Source organism: Brassica napus, chromosome C9 (genome assembly GCF_020379485.1).
Source record: "Brassica napus cultivar Da-Ae chromosome C9, Da-Ae, whole genome shotgun sequence".
In the NCBI taxonomy this organism is placed as follows: domain Eukaryota; kingdom Viridiplantae; phylum Streptophyta; class Magnoliopsida; order Brassicales; family Brassicaceae; genus Brassica; species Brassica napus.
Window position 1 is genome coordinate 30,470,468 of NC_063452.1, and position 16,908 is coordinate 30,487,375.

At 37.3% G+C, this 16,908-nt stretch overlaps 1 protein-coding gene and 1 long non-coding RNA gene across 2 annotated transcripts; one reads left to right on the forward strand and one right to left on the reverse strand.

Moving 5' to 3' along the window:
* Positions 1-8,577: 8,577 nt before the first annotated feature.
* LOC106376304 (sodium transporter HKT1-like) lies at positions 8,578-11,825 on the reverse strand. The gene is made up of 3 exons (XM_013816371.3): positions 10,723-11,825; positions 9,065-9,292; positions 8,578-8,828 (listed from the first exon to the last, which is right to left on the reverse strand). Exons 1-3 carry the CDS (start codon positions 11,808-11,810, stop codon positions 8,615-8,617), a joined length of 1,530 nt encoding a protein of 509 aa, XP_013671825.2. The 5' UTR covers positions 11,811-11,825; the 3' UTR covers positions 8,578-8,614.
* A 1,963-nt stretch (positions 11,826-13,788) lies between these two features.
* Positions 13,789-16,738, forward strand: LOC106374552. Its single transcript, XR_007328676.1, has 7 exons — positions 13,789-14,494; positions 14,781-14,853; positions 14,950-15,218; positions 15,298-15,460; positions 15,545-15,635; positions 15,810-16,298; positions 16,393-16,738. It is a non-coding gene; the product is annotated as an uncharacterized LOC106374552 (long non-coding RNA).
* The last annotated feature ends 170 nt before the right edge of the window (positions 16,739-16,908 follow it).

The window sequence follows — 16,908 nt, forward strand, 5'->3', positions numbered from 1 at the left end:
TTACCTAGCCCGTCTACCCTGAATAGTGCTTGTGATGAGAAGCTCACGTTGTTCTCAATTGAATTTTAGGAGTTCTGTCTCGATAGTGTACCCTTTTTCAGGTATGAGATACAGAGTATGGAGCTGAATTTCGAACAGCGATCGTGGGTGTTCTGGTAAGGGTGTGTGGTCTGAGTCTACAGCTTGTATGGTTCAGAGATGTGTGGTAAGAGTATGGTTATTGAGGTCAAGCGAGTTTCCACTCTTTCAAACATTTCTCCCTGTTCTTGAGGCTTGGCCTTGTTCGAGGACAAACAAGGATCTAAGTCTGGGGGAATTGATATATGGTGTTTTTAATACCATTACATGTGTTCTTTGAGTTAATTCTCAGTCCTAATTCGTGCTTATTTGATATCATTCCAGGTTTGGAGCAGGTGAAAGAGTAAAGAAGAGAGTGCCATGAAGGAAGAAGTCATTTTGGAATATCTAACGCAGAACAGCTAGTCGGATCAATCCGAAGGCTGTTCCCAAGATTTCAGGGGTTTGCCCTAGATTTTCTCTCCTTTCTCTTTACCACTAGCGCCTCCATATAAAAAGCATATGCTATCATTTCTAGGAGGAGGCGAGTTTTAGAAGAGACGGAGAACTATTTTGGATTTAGCAACTTGTAAGGGAGAAGACTACATCTCTCAATTTCACGAGAAGAACATCCTGAACCATTGTCTTTCTGCTTTATTTTATATGCAGTATTATTCAGAAATCATGTCTGTGTCATCTTGCTTTATGATTGAGTAGTCGGCTAAGCTTGCTTAGGGTTTTAGGGTGTCAATCGCATGAGCTAAACGCAAATAAGTGATTTTAACTGTTCTTCATTCATATTGTTCTTACTGCGTGCATTGAATTGATCACTTAATGTTCGATCTCTAGTCTAATTACCTAGCTAACCGCTAAGGAGATAAATTAACATATATTGAATGAGGTTCATATCCCTAATCAGCGAGAGTAGATATTAGGGTATTAAGTGAACTAATCGGACCTGGTCTCTAAAGCTTGCTATCGCGTCTTGTTCCAAGTGAGAGCTTAGGACTCAAGACCGATCAGCAAAGGGAACAAGTCCACGATAGTGGATTGTTCTAGCCGAGTGATCGGAGTTCTAGACTGCACCTCATTGCACTTGAATAGTTGTTTGGTTCCGCATGAACAACCCTAAGCCGGCTTTCATTTAAATCGAATTTGAATCTCTAGGTATTTTAGTTACTTGCGTCACCATTGATTTTAAAACCCCACTTGTTTCCCAGCTAAATATTGAACTCATAAGAGTAAAGAGTAAACTGGTCCTCTGGATTGAATCTCAAATATTACAATTACCACTGTTAACTTGACAGTAGCAAGGACTTATTTCTAGCCCATCACTAACCTTCGATTTTGTGAGGGATATCGCATTTTGGTCACTATGAAATCATGTCGACTGTTTTCTTTGGTGCTGGGGGTGGAGAGTTGGGTGATTCCAGCTCGGTTTCCCTATTTCTTTTATTCGAAGAGCCTTTTGTTTTCCGATTGGTTTTCGGAGTTGCTGGCGCTTCTTCTTCTTCTCCAGTATCTTCGCTGGTTTCTTTATTTTTCGTTTTGGCTGCGAAGTGTTGCTCGACATTCCTCGGTTGAATGGCCCTTCCGGTTATGGAAGGCACAAAATTTGTTGATTTCGTACGTCGATGATTTGTTTTGCAGTGAATTGTTTATCGCAAAGGAGTGTTTCCCTTTAGTTGCTGGTTCTTTAGGAGCATTAGTATTTTTGGTGGCGTTATTTTTGTTTGCACTGTACTGTTCCTTTAAGGCTGCGACCTCTTCTTCGTGGGTTGCGAAGTAGGAGTCTTGGTGTAGGAAGTCGTCCAACGAGATGGATGCTCGTACTGCCATTTCTTCTCTGAATTTGGATGAGAACCAGACGCCGTTCTTTAGTGATGCCAAGGCCACGACTTCGTTTGGATGTGAAATCTTGGCTTTGATTTCTCTGAACTTGTTTATGTATGCTCTTAACGGTTTGAAGGGCGCCTGCTTGAGATTCCAGAGATCTGCCTCGGTAACCCTTCTTTATATGAAAACTAAATATTGTTTGAGGAACGTAGACACTAATTGGGTGAAGTTGTCGATTGAGTTTTCTTCTAGGCCAGAAAACCACTCAAAAGCGGCCCCGGTGAGATTTTTGGCAAAGAAGCGGCAATAACCAGCCTCTTTTTCATCGTCGTTGAGATGTGCTCTTGATATCACTAGTCAGAAGGCTCGTACGTGAGCTTTTGGGTCTGTGTTCCAAGCGTACTCGGGGAATTTCAGTTTTCCCACATGGTGTAGTTATACGCTGGCGATTCGGTTCGTAAATGGAGTTCTTCTTGTCTCCTCGATAACCATATCTATGTCTGAGGCAGAGCTTGTCGCCATATGCACGATGGCATGTATCCTTTTGAGCTCGACGTCGTTTCTTTTGATATAATTCTGGAACGTTCCGGTTTCATTTGGGGTCCTCGGGTCTTGTCTTTGAGGATCCGCGTCTATGGGTCTGCGGGGGTCGTACCATGGAGCTTGTCTTATTGGGTCACCGAACCCTACTTGCTGAAAAGTTCTCGTAGCAGATGGAGTTCGATTCTCGGAGGTTGGATGACCCAGTGGTGGAATTCACGTTCTTGTCTCCTCGAGTCTTTCCGTATATCCGTTTTGTGATTGGATCGGAGTACTTTGTGGACTTTGTAGCCCGATATCATTTTCATCCAGCCCGCTGTAACTTAAGCTTCGGTGTGCCATGCCCTGTTGTGAATTTTCTCCCATGTAGCATCCGGATCGAGCGCTTGGGATCTCTGGAGTGCTGAAAGCTTTGGTATTTTGGGGATTTAGCATTCCCCTTAATGGATCGGACGGCGGTTGGTTTCTTTCTCGGGAGTTAGCTCGATGGTCCGATAGGTGACCTCTTGGTTGCGAGTTTTATAGATTAATGACGAGACCATTCCTCGAAGCTCGGTCACTTCTTCCCGAGTTTGGGCTAGAGGGGTCGGAGATATTGGTCTCGTTGATTGAGGTCGGGTTAGGTCATCGGCGAACTGCCTTTCTCCGGGACGATTCCAGACTCGAGCTCCGGTTCGGTCGGGGATCTAGGTTCGATCTGGAACCAAGGTCCGATCTGGCGGTGAGGATCGATCGTGGCTTGACGCTCGGTCCTGGTTTGAGGTTCCGATTGGAGGGATTGGTTGTGTCTGGGTTGTTTTGGCCATCCCATCGGTACCTGTTGGTCTAGTGGGTAAGGTTTCGGTTCTCGAGTCGGATCCGATAGGATCGACGTCGTTGACTCTTGATGGCGTGGTTCCGATGGTTTGATTAGGATCCATAGTCGCGCTTAGGAAACTTAGATCGGTTTCTTAGCAAAGATGCTTTTTGTTTGTCTTCCCCACAGTCGGCGCCAAAATGTAGATCCTAAAATCTACACTAAGTATTTGATAGTGATCGAGAGTTTAATTTGGGGAAGAAAAGATGATTTAGGCAACAATATCTTTAGAACACAATGATGTCATCAGATTCCAATAGGCAAAGATTGATTTTATTGATAAATAAGATCGAATACAATAAATGAAATGAGATCGAACGTTACAAACGATATCGATAAGAGAAAATACTTAAAGCTAGGTGAAAATAAGGTCGATGTGTGTGTATAGCTCTCTCCAGGGTTTTCAGTGTGTCCTCCTTTGTTTGCGTCGATCTCCTCTTATAGTGGATTGATTCTGGATTCCTCTCAACCTCTCCACGATCTCCGGCTCTTCGAATCGGTCTCTTCTTGCTCGTCGGAGTCGGGCTTCTTCATTGGCCGCACGACCCAAGTTACTTAGGCCGAACTACCTAGTTGACCCAAATTGGGTCCAACATTCGTCATATCTTCCTTCTCCGCATATGTCTTTGGACTCTATTGACTACTCAGTCTTAAGTGTGGAGCAAGAGGAGTACTCAACACTTTAGACTTGTCCATGTGAAATCATTTAAGTACTTTTTCAATGTACTTCTCCTGAGACAAGTGAATCAGCTTCTCACCTCTATCTCGAACATTTTTCATACCGAGAATCTGTTTCATTGGACCTATATCTTTCTTGGCAAAGGAATCACTTAGCTGGATTTTCAGCTCCTTAATTGTGTCCATGTTCTTGTCCACAATCAATATATCATCGACATACTGTAACAAGATGATAAAATCATCCTTGCAAAACACCTTCAGAAATACACAATGGTATGAATCAGTCTCTGCATAACCATGCTCCCTCATAACAAACCTTAACTTCATGTACCACTGTCTCGGTGCTTGCTTCAATCCATAAAGGTTTTTTTTCAAGCGGCAAACCAAATTTTCTTTGCCATTTTTTCACATAGCCTTCGGGTTGTTCCATGTAGATCTCTTCCTCTAAATCACCATGAAGGAAAGCAGTCTTCACATCCATCTGCTCAACCTCTAAATCAAGGCTTGCTAGCAATCGAAGCACAACCCAAATAGATGACATCTTCACAACAGGAGAAAAGATTTCATCATAATCAATCTCCTTTTTCTGGCTTTAGCTTTTTACAACCAATCTAGCCTTGTATCGAGGTGGCAAATTGATATCCTTATGCTTAATTATGTACACCCACTTATTAAGCAGGACATTCTTGCCCTTAAGCAATTCCACCAACTCAAATGTCTGATTCTCTTAAAAATAATTCATATCTTCATCCATGGCGCCAAAACACGTAACCAATTGTGTTCATCCTCCAAAGCTTCATCATAGATTTTAGGCTCTCCCCATCAGTAAGTAATATATACTCCCTAGGATCATACCTTGTCAACGGTTTAAGACGTCTCTCGGATCTTTTAACAATAGTAGGTTGGTTCAGAGCAGCTGGTGTCTCACCATGATCATCATCATGATCACCACTACCATCTTCATGTATGGGAGCACTCCACTGGATGTATCATCCTGAACCTTAACCTCGACTTCACCGTGGACAGATGTAGAAGGAGTAGCCTATGAACAAATCAAACTCTCAAAAACCTTAGTTGGATTTCCGAACTTGTCAATGTCCTTTATCGTTTGATCTTCCATGAACACAACATCTCTGCTCCTTACGAGCCTCTTCTTAATGGAGCATAAAATTTGTACCCGAACTCATCCTGACCATAACCGATGAACACATTGACTTCATCTCAAGCTTTTGATCTCTCATCCTTGGGAATATGAACAACTGCCTTACACCAAAGACCTTCAAATGATATAAGAAACATCCTTACCGGTCCAAACCCTCTTTAGAATATTACCCTCCAATAGAGCACTTGGTGACAAATTCAGCACATGAACCACCGTGTTCAAGGCTTCTCCCCAGAAAGTCATCGATAAGACTAACTGTGAGATCAAACATCTCATCCTCTTGAAAATTGTCATGTTCATCATTTCAGCCAACCCATTAAACTGTGGAGTCTTAGGTGCATGGCGTGAACTAATGCCTTATTTCATGCTCTTTGCAATAAGCATCAAATGGTCATGAATACTCTCCATCATTATCACTGTAAATACATTTCTGCTTCTTCCCCGTTTGTCTCGACCAATGCCACAAAAGGCTTGAAATATCCAAGAACCTGATATTTTGTCTTCATAGGAAAAACCATAACTTTCTTGAATGATCATCAACGAAAGTCACAAAATATGATGTGCCGCCAAAAGATCTTGTCTTCATTGGACCACACACATCTAAGTGTACCAAATCCAGTACCTCAGGCTTCCTAGAAGGTGCAGAAGACTTGAAAGATACCATGTGTTGTTTTCCCGCAAAGCAATGAGAACACTTCTGTAGGTGCAAACCAGAGCTTTCTGGAATCACCTAATTCTAAGACAAAATAGACATTTCATTCTCACTCATGTGACCGAGTCTCTTATGCCATAACTCCATGGCACCATCATTCTCCACCACATTGACAGCATCGTTGGAGACCTTAGCATGTATCCAATAGAAAGATGAAGACTTCTCACCTCGAGCCTCAATAAAAAACAACAAGAGAGCTTCCATTTACCACAACCTTGCAAACTGTAGAAACCCTCATAATCAAGTCTTCTCGTCGATGTCAAATTCATCCTAATATCAGGAATATGCTTAACATCCTTAAGCACCAACCTAGTCCCAAAACTAGTCTCCAAGCAAATGTCACCAATGCAAGCAACCTGAGCCAAACCATCATTCTGTATCTTCACAGAACCATAATCACCCCCAGTATATGTAGAAAACAAATCCCGATATGATGTAACATGAGTAGTAACTCCACTATCAACAATCCAATTGGTTTCATGGCATGCAACATTAATGGCATCACCCTCAGGAAGAATGAGAAACTGATCTTCGGTGACACTCACCTGATCTACCTTTTCTTCTTGATTTTCTTACTGCTTGTTTTTCAACTTCCAGCAATCCTTCTTCATGTGCTATTTCTTGTGACATAAATAGTACTGCATATTAGCAAATTTATTGGATTTGCTCTTCCTCCTGTTCTTGTCCCTCTTGGGATCTCTATTCGAGCTCCTCCCCCTTGGCTCAGTAACAAAGAGATTTGAATGCCAACTGCTAGCATTCGACTGCCTTCTTGCTTCCTCTTTAAGAACACTATTTTTCACTGAATCCATCAAAATAACACCTTCTGATGCGGAGTTCCAAAGAGACTTCCTGAAAACCTCTCAAGAATCCGGTAAAGTACCAAGAAGCCACATACCACTAATCTCATCATCAAACTTGATGCACATATCAGACAACTTGTTGAGCAATCACTAAAACAAATTAAAATGATCCGTCATCAGAGTTCCCTTCTTATACCTCAGCTGAATCAACTTGTTGTGTTTCCGGTCTTCCTAGCATACAACTGCTCCAGCTTCAACCACAAAGAACGAGCATCAATCTCAGTCTCAGTATGATGCAACATTATCATCTACCCACTGCCTTATCAGCTCACACACTTGGCAATGCAGCAACTTCCATTCATCATCCGTCTTATTATCATGTTTCTTCTCCTGAAATACTAGAACATGAAATTCTTTAACAAAGAGCAGATCCTCCATCTTGCCCTTCCATAGATGATGGTTAGCATCATTTAAGCTTATTATCCTGCCCATATTTTCCATCATTCACACAAGAAAACAATAATCCGAAGTTATCAAACCCAAAGTTCTAAACTAAATAGAGAAGATAGAAAGAAGAGAAGAGAGAAAAAAAGGAACGGTTGTGGCAGAGAAAAGAGAAAGAAAAGAAAAAAGAAAGATAAGAATAAAAAAAACTAAATCAATTGATATATGTATATTAGGGTTAAGGGTATTAGTGTAATTAACTTAATTTCCGCATTAAAATTAAATCAAAAAGAAAATAATTTTAGATGGGGTCCTTGAGAGACTGAGTTATGAGTGTTGGGGGTAATAGAGGAGATGTTTCGTTCTCATGACCTTGTGTAAACCTGTGAGGAAAATACTTGGACGATGACAACACATTCAATTAGCATAAACTAAATGAGACAAGCACTTTTTACGTTGGAAAACCTCCTCGATGTGAGAAGGAAAAACCAACGGACCGTAGTCCACTCAAAAATGCACTATATAAATGGGTATAAGTAGAACCACGTCATCCATGTTCAACACCCTGAACAAAATAGAGACTTTAACTACAAAAAGAAATCTCCAACTCAAGAACAACAACAACAATAGAGCAACACCAAAATTTCAAAACAGGCAGCCACAAGACGATCTCAGCTCACAAGGATTCCGGCAATCGGAGACTAATCCCACTATATAAATCCAATATGAACAAGTCAACAACACCTCTGCCAAGTTTCAGCTCAATCAGAAAAAAATTCACCGTCAGATTTACCAAACACTCAAGACAGTACTGATGAAGAACTGTGACGATGATCATCTTCACTACAACCTAGACAACAGAAGATCCAACCATTGAAAGAAAGTTTATATAGTGTCTCACTAACTTTCAAGGTCCAATATCGATGGCCCAACTCCGATTTTGGTTATCACCAACCAAACACATTTGGTTTCTTCTATCTAGAAGAAATCCAACACGATTCTTAAATGAAATTTATCTATAGTGGCTGGACTCACTAAATGAAATTTTACCTAAACACGTAACTTATATATCACTTATTGCTTAATGATAGTTCAGCGTCCAGTTGATCATAGACAAATGTCGAATTGCATTCAAAACGGTCATAAGCCACATGATTCTTTCTTTTCTAGTGAGGACACAGATATATTCGTATCTTTAGACATCCTTACTGGAATAATTTGATAGATCATAGATGGATGTGAGGTTACGCATTAGCATTGGATGCTGCCTTTTTTTGTTTTCTTGTATTATTGTTTTTTGGACCAAATTAATGAGGGGCCCTAGTTTGTTGTTCTTATTCCGATTAGTAATCGGTTCTTGATTGATTGATTCTTGTTCGAAAACGTCTATACGATTGCTCCTTGGCTTTAATTTGCATAACACATGCTTATAGTTCATGTACATCACGCAAGAAAAAATGATGGGGAGCTGTTAAAAAAAAAAACGTGATGGGGGAGATAGATATTTTATTTTATTACTTTAAATGTTAGGAAGAGGAGGGATAAAGTATCCACGTTCGCCCAGATTTGGCTGTGAACTGCTTAAATTTTCCATAAAACATTACTATTATTAATATGATTTTTCCAACGGGACTCCATCGTCCCGCGAACCCATAACCTGCGTCTTTGCAGCTACCATCTCTAACGTCCAGGCGCCGTTTACAGCTGTAACCGGTCGAGAATCCCACGTTTCCATAAGCACTGCCACAAAATAATAAATATGTTGTTTTACTAATTAATTGGTATAGTTATACTGAATAACCTAAACCTAATGAGTATTACATATGAAACCATTTTACAATACAAGGACACTAAAATTTCATTACTTACAGATCAACCATTTTTTCTTTGTATGGATCCACGTGTAAAAATATGCAACATGCTACATTTTTTTTTGAACATATGCCGCATGTTTCATACAGCGAGAAAAATAATACCTGATAACTTCGAGAGTGATGTTAAGGATGCTGAAATTTAGTGGATCTCGTCTTATTTTTTTACTTTCGGTGATCGAGATGAGAAGGACGCATATGACCAGAAAGGCAAGTTGTGATACATAGACACCATTCTTCTTTACCTTCTTTTCGTTCTTGGAATCATATTCTCCGTCTTTTTTATCATTTTCTCTGGCGAACGGCATGAACAATGTGTAGGGAGGAAGATACCTGGTCAACACAATGTTTGGTTTAACAACCACAATGTAGGGAGGAAGATATGTTTTTTTTCAATATGATTTTTACTTATTAACTAGGTTAGCTCTCAATTTCTCAAACTTTATGGTTATTAAACCATACATTGTATGTTTCTTTTGATTGAACCATACATTGTATGTTCCTTTGTTTTTAATTTGAAAGCTGTTATTCAAAAGAAAAACTAGGTCAGTGCACCTCTGCATAAACATATATATAAATGTTACAAATTAATTAAATCATATGACTGATTAATATTTTGGTTTCATTTCTGTACGATAAGTTTTAAGTCACTTTGTAAGTTATATACGTATAATTATAATTAAACATGTGATTTTTAGTATAAGAATTTAAATTATTTTAGTTATTTATTTTTACGTACTCTAAAAATTAGCGCGGACATAACAAATGAAAATATATGTTTTCAAATAATATTACAAAGAGTTTAAGATATTTTTGCTTTTCTAAAAAATAACCTAAAATTAAGAAATATTTTTTTTGTAAACCAAGTTTTAACTGGGACATCTTCTTATAAGTTTCTTATAGAAAATTAGGCGCTGATACAAATATGTATTGTATAATAATTTATAGGACTATTTGAAACGATAACTTTTCTGGAAAATTGGCAATTTCAGAGCCTTTTTAGCTTCCTTGTTTTTGGTTGCAATGATATAAATCAAAGCTACACTCAAATACTCGTGCAATTTTTTGTCTACCAATAAAAGTATCTTTTTATTGTTAGGAAAAAGTTATTTTCCACTATATAAATTTTAGTTATACGATTTGAAGATTTTCCAAACTCTGTCAGATATCTAATATAAGATCCATGATATTGAAAACTCGACCAACTTCCATGTGGTAACCATGCCTTAAACAACAACGCATGTACCTCTTCTTCACACATGGGAGGACATACGAAGACACAACATGTGTATATGACCCCATTAAAATTTGTGAATTAATATCTTTAGTGTATATGTGATTGATTTATTTACGATTAATTGGAAAACAATATCTTGACACCATTGAATCTGTATCAAAATATAAATGTGTACCATCCAATCCATATAAATTGTGTTACATTTCATTTCATAGTCTACAATATTATAAATTGTATAATATGAATTCGAACTTTTAATATTAATGTGCTCATTTATGTGTATATATGAATGCATGTAGGCGTATGCAACTTCTACAAACGTGATTCCGTTAAATTATACCCCAAATAATTTGATTATAGTGTATGGAAAGCAGATGAAACGTACCAGAAAGAGATTGTACTTTTTGCACTATCTTATCTGGTATGTCTCATCAAGTCCATACCACAGGACGGAATTATTCGGAGCCTTTTAGTATGATCGAATGCAAAGACAAATGAGGGGAGATAGAGAAATTAATTAACTCACATCATGAAAATGAAGAGTACCAAGATAGCTGGGGAAAGTGTGGAGAGATCGACAATGGTTTCTCCAGTGTGTCTGGAGTTCACCACTTGAAACAAAGATGCAACCAACTTCTGGTAGGAGTTCATTCCTCCAAGAGACTTAGAGTTCCACTCAAAGGTACAGAAGAGAAGAAATTGTATCAGCACGAGTCCTAACGCCGTCAAACAAAGAAGGACACAAAGACGAACGGAGAGTAAAGGAGAGTATCCCATCTTCTTGTGATTCTTGAGAATATAACCAAATTCTTCGCGCTTTGTGATCTTCCCAAGTCCCCATATGATGAATACCAAGAAACACGGAAACAAAGTGTTTCCCATGAATACTTGAGGAATTAAGAGCAAGAGGAGACCTGAGTTCTTACGGAAGATGACCATGTTCTCGTTCGTGGGGACAAATCCGCAGTTTGAAAACGTGGAGACAGTTGTGAAGACCGAGAAGGTGAGAGGTGAGATATCTTTGGAACTAAGAACATCTTTCACGCTGAAGCTTACGTACGCAAGAAGCAACATGGAGCCAACTAGGTTTGTTACAAGATGATAACCAAGAACAACCGAGTACAAACACTTAGACGCCCTTTCATTGATCTGGCTAGGACGCTTAAGATGATTTGTAACATTCTCAAGGTCGCGACGCCTATCCTCGATGGGAGTGTCCGAACTTAAAGAACACACAAGATGTCTAAGTTTGTTATAAGGAAAGCCGAAGTTTGCGCAGTGAGAGAAGTAGAGATGGAGGAAAGAAGTGAAGATCTCTCCACCGAGTAAAATGAATATAGTGATGATGATAAGTTGGGTGTTGGAGAAGACTTCCATGTCGACGGTGGACATGGAAGAGACCGTGATGGCGGAGACAGAAATGAAGAAGAGATCCAAGTCATGAGGACGTGAAGTAGTTCTTGGCTTCGAGATCCTGAGGGCCAAGAACCCTAAGAAGGATAAGGACAAGAAGTAGAAGAAGTAGATGAAGAAAAGGGAACGAGATTTAGCTAATTTTGCTACAACTCTCTCCATTTTATTTCCTGGCTCGGTGTACGAATTAAATGAGGCCATTTGTTGTCTCTTTATATTACGCGCACATAAACATTCTCAGCCACATGGATGTATGAGGACTAACATGAAACTAGATGATAACCCGCACTCATGCGAGGAACGAATTTTTTATATTAATGTTTGTTCGTTAAATAGTTTAAACATTTTAACACTATAATTTTATCGATTGTAAAATAACGATTACAAATGTTGTTCACTTAAATGTATCATCGTTGTTGAAGAGTTAATGTATTACAACTCGTTTTAATTATGTTTAAGACTTCATATGCACAAAAAAAATTAAGTTTTGCGGCTAACACAAATCACCAAAACTAGATAGGCAACATCGATTGTAAAATGACGAAAGGGTATTATGTTTTCTACTCTCGGTTTGTTTACAATTGAATCTCCATAAGTGATTTCATTTCATACCTCTATTAAATTGTACTTTCGTTCTCGTTTGTGTTTTACTGATATGAGTTCTTTTTTTAACTTCTTCTGTGAATTCGATGAATTACATAAGTATCTATTTAAAAAGATTGACATCTGTAAAAATTAGTTTCACTCCATATACATATCTAATAATCAAATTTTTGAAGAAAATTAGCCGCAAACTCTATTTACATGTTAGTGTTCAAATAAATTATATCAAGAATAAAAGTGCACATTCGAATATAAATGTATGTCTAGTATATATTCACTATTTTGATCTAAAAATCATCTAATTCTAGAACAACAAAAACAAATTACTTATTTTATTAATCTACGCTTTTGAGGCTTGGTTACTTACGAGTATAATAATAAAAATATATATAATACTTTATCATTCTAGTATATGTAAACTATGTACATATAAACTAAAAATTATTTGATTTATTAAATAATAACACAGAAAACTTATAATAAATAGTTCAAATATTTCATTTTTACAATTATAATAGATAGATATGATATTAGAGAGAAACAAATATTAGACGAATGATCAAATATCTCATTCTTCGAACAAACTCAAAAGAAAGTTATTAGAATCTTGTCATGATATTTCATTAAATATTTTTAGGAATAAAAATCAAGATTAAATTATTTTATCTGAATGAAATAATATACATATATATATATATATATAGTGCTTCCAATATTAAAAATTACATCGATTTGAAGAAGTGTATTTCTATGATTGTCAGGATCCAATAAAATATTAGAAATTACTTATGTAAAAAATAATTTGTATACATAAAGTATATACATTAGAGTAAGCACATAAATAAAAATCAATATTTTTTGCTTATTTATAATCATGATTTTGGTAAATAAATCAAAACAATTATTTTATTTACTTTATATGGTATATAATTAAACTTTGGTGATATTGACATAGATATATATAGTATATTTTAATATAAATATTTATTATTGACACATACCACTCATATGTTTTATTAACATTTGTATATTTACTGTAACAAAATTTTGAACCGTTAATCACAAAAAATTTAATGTGAAATTTATCAATACAATTTTCAAAATCAAAATATTAATAATTCAATAAATTTTCAATGCAAATTTATGAAATTTACATATATAATATGAATATTTATTAACGAGACTTCGTATTCATACGATTTATAATCATTTTTATTTTGCTTGAACAAAAAGAAAAAGCTATTGATCGCAAAATTTTCAATATGGGACTTTACTTTTTTAATAATTTATAGTCGTTTTAAAAAATTCAAAACAACATATAAGAAAAAAATCAATTTTTTTTGTTATTTGCTTAATGTGATTTTTTAATTTATTTTAATAATATAAAATTAAACAAAAAAAGAGAGAGGATACAAAAAATTGTTATCAAATATGTAATATTCATAATCATTAATTATCATATATATGTTAATCATATTAGGTAATTATGTAGCTATTATTTAAGAAATAATTGAGAATATTTTTTTGTACAGCACTAATCAATTAATAGTTAGTTTAATAAAAAGTATAATATATATTTATATGGACCAATTTATTTTTCTAAAAATTCTAAAAAAGTATTTTAGTGATGACACGTAACTGCGAAAATATGTTATAAAGCTGAAAAATTAATATATAGGGATTAAAATCCCTTCTAGATATACTCGTTTTCCCCACGGGTTTTTTCCACTACCAAGGTTATTGATAAATGGAATAAGACATATATATATTTATATATGGGAGGAGCTTCCCATGACCTTTATTTAATTAATATTTTAAAATTTTGAGCATATATCTGATTGAATTTAGTGGTAGGGACCTCAATATAAAGTCCTTTAATTTCTGCCATCGGGAAATTTATTAGAGGTGTCAAGACAGAATAGTGTACAATTAGATTAAAAGTATAGCCTACGGAATATGAGTTATCTATCTATCTATCTATTGTTATAAAGTTACATTTTTTCTCACTCATATCTCCAAATTATGACACGTGTCCCCTCTTATTACCTGAATTCAACGCTTCAGCATTCTTTCTATTTGTGGCTACTTACGTTGTTCGTCTGGTGGGCTCCTGCACTGAAATTCCAGAGATGGCCCAATCTTATTTTATGGTTTGTATCGGGTGAGACACGAGCTATGCTCCTCCTCCCTGGCTCTCCGTCTTCTAGAAGATTAAAAGAGATCTCTAAACGTGGGCAGCCATGGCAAACACCAAAGTCCAGTGGATTATGATCCAGCTAATTGTACGTTTCCTAGGATTGAATTTACTTTATTTGTATTCTGTGATTGAATTTGCTTTGTTTTTGCGGCGGCTCCATAACTTAAATTGTAGGTTTCTTGCATTACGATTGGTTAGCTACCAATCTGTTGCTAACCAGTACCATAAGCTTGTGGTTAGTTTTATTGGTAGAGCAAGTGTGAATACTTTAACATTGTGACTATTTCTCTAATTTAGTCATTAGAAAAGAAAAATACAGATCTGAGCCAGAGTATATGATTGGCTAATTGATGTCTCTTGGTTTTTGAAAGTGTTCAAGAGTTTCTGGTGTTCTCTTTGTGCTTATGGACTCTTATGTTGATCTAGAGTACAAAAAATACAGAGGTAATTACGTCTCTCTTATCTGCTTAAGTGATTTGTATCCATCATTTACTTCTCACAAGATTTTGTGTCATGTTTGTTGCTTTTATTTTGCCTTAGGTAAAAACTCTAGCATTTTTCGTGGATTTGGATGTCATTTGCAAATAGATCGATCATCAATACTTGGAGATGCAATCTATTATCTCAACGAACTTTTACAAAGGATCAATGATCTTCACAACGAACTTGAGTCAACTCCACTTGGATCTTTGCCTCAAGCGTCAACAAGCTTCCATCCATTAGCACCTACACCTGATACTCTTTCTTGCCGTGTGAAGAAAGATTTATGTCCCTCATCTTAGCCAAGACCTAAAGGCCAACAAGCAAGAGTAAGGCGTAAACAAAGCTTCATGAGTAATTTTCGTTTCATAGGTTAAGACATTTACTCTACGTTTCTGTTATCCACAGGTTGATGTTAGACTAAGGGCAGGAAAAACAGTGAAAATTCGTGTGATTTGTTGTCATAGACCCCTGGTCATTTGCTAGCAATCGTGAAAACCTGAATAATCTCACGGTGATTAGCTGTTCAGCAAGCGGTGATTAGCTGTTCAAACCGGTTTGCCACGCTGAGGTAAGATTATCTCACGGTTCCACATCACCTCTTTTTATTGTGCTTCTCGCCCTTTTTTATTGTGATTAGTGGGATTTTTGCTAGGTTTCTAATCATTGAAAAAAATCCAAGCGCCATTGAAGTCAAATTGTCTTCTTGGAGGCTGCGATCCTCGCCATAGAGAGCCTTCTTACAGGTCAGTTAATCTCATGTTTCAACTAACTAAACCTGGGAAGTATGCTTAGAACAATGATAATAACATACTCACCTCTAATTATTATAGAATTTTTTTTTCTTTTTGGAACAACACATAGCAACTTTGTTCATATTATATAGCTTCTGTTAGAACTGAATACGAAAGTGAAAACAGTGTAAATGCTGTTCAACCCGTCGAGCAGAAGATCCAGACCGCAAATATAACAAGGCCGTAAAGCCATATCAGTCTCCACCATTTGTCAAGGAATTTGTATCTAGAAAGAGGAAAGAAGCCAGCAACAAAGGAAGAAGAAGAATAAGAATAAGAGAAGCTACCTAAGTTAACCAAAGAAAAAGAAGAGTTGATTAAGAAAGAAGAGGAGAAGAGAAAACAAAAGTGTAATGACCCACCACTCCCACCATCTCCACTTCTTTCTCCAACCCCACCACTTCCAACTTCTTCTCCACCATCTCCACCTTCTTCCCCACCACCTCCATCTTCTTTAAAATTAAGAAAGAGAGAGAGAGAGAGAGAGAGAGAGAGAGAGAGAGAGAGAGAGAGAGAGAAGAAGAAGAAGGGAGAAAGCTCACCTGAGCTCGTCGCCGGAGCCACCACACGCCAGGACGTCGTCAAGCTCGTCACCACCATCATCCGCAACCAAAGGTAATCGAAAACCGCCATGTTTTTGAGTTAAGTTTCGGCCGTTTTAGTAAATCGACCATAACTTTCTAACCGTGATGAATCTCGTGAATCCAAGACCACCATCGTGTTCCTCTTGTCGAGACGAATCCATAGCCACCAAAAACGCCTCAATCGGAGTCCGGACGAAGCCGCACGCGCCTCCGGAAGTTTTGCCTCTGCCACCGCCGGACCACCGTCCCCTGCCGCCGGAATATCCGCCGTCGCCGCCGGTGACCGACACCGGTGACTCGCCGGCGACTCGGTTAACTCGGCCGAGTCAACTCAGTGAGTCAACTCGGTTGACTCGGTTAACCGATCGGTTAGCCGGTTTAAATTGATTTCAATTCGGTTAGGTTAAACCGGTCGGTTAAAATCAATTGGAAATCGGTTAGGAAAAATCGGATTAATTAATTAATTAATTAATTAATTAAATAATTAATCTTTGACCAGCGGGTTGACTTTTCCGTAAATATCCGTTTTAAACCGTTCGAAAGGCGTTCTGACTCGAAATTTCGATCTGATTTCAGATTTGGAGTCCATTTGAGCAGCTGGAGTTCATAGATACCACTTCTTATTGCTAAGGTGAGGGTCT

What these genes read in the sequence shown, in the direction of transcription:
- LOC106376304 (XM_013816371.3), bottom strand. Translation starts at nt 11,810, where the DNA reads ATGGCCTCATTTAATTCGTACACCGAGCCAGGAAATAAAATGGAGAGA. An exon ending in GTACTCTTCATTTTCATGAT is followed by an intron (nt 9,293 to 10,722) that starts GTGAGTTAATTA and finishes TGTGTTGACCAG; the next exon opens with GTATCTTCCTCCCTACACAT. An exon ending in ATCACTCTCGAAGTTATCAG is followed by an intron (nt 8,829 to 9,064) that starts GTATTATTTTTC and finishes ATTTTGTGGCAG; the next exon opens with TGCTTATGGAAACGTGGGAT.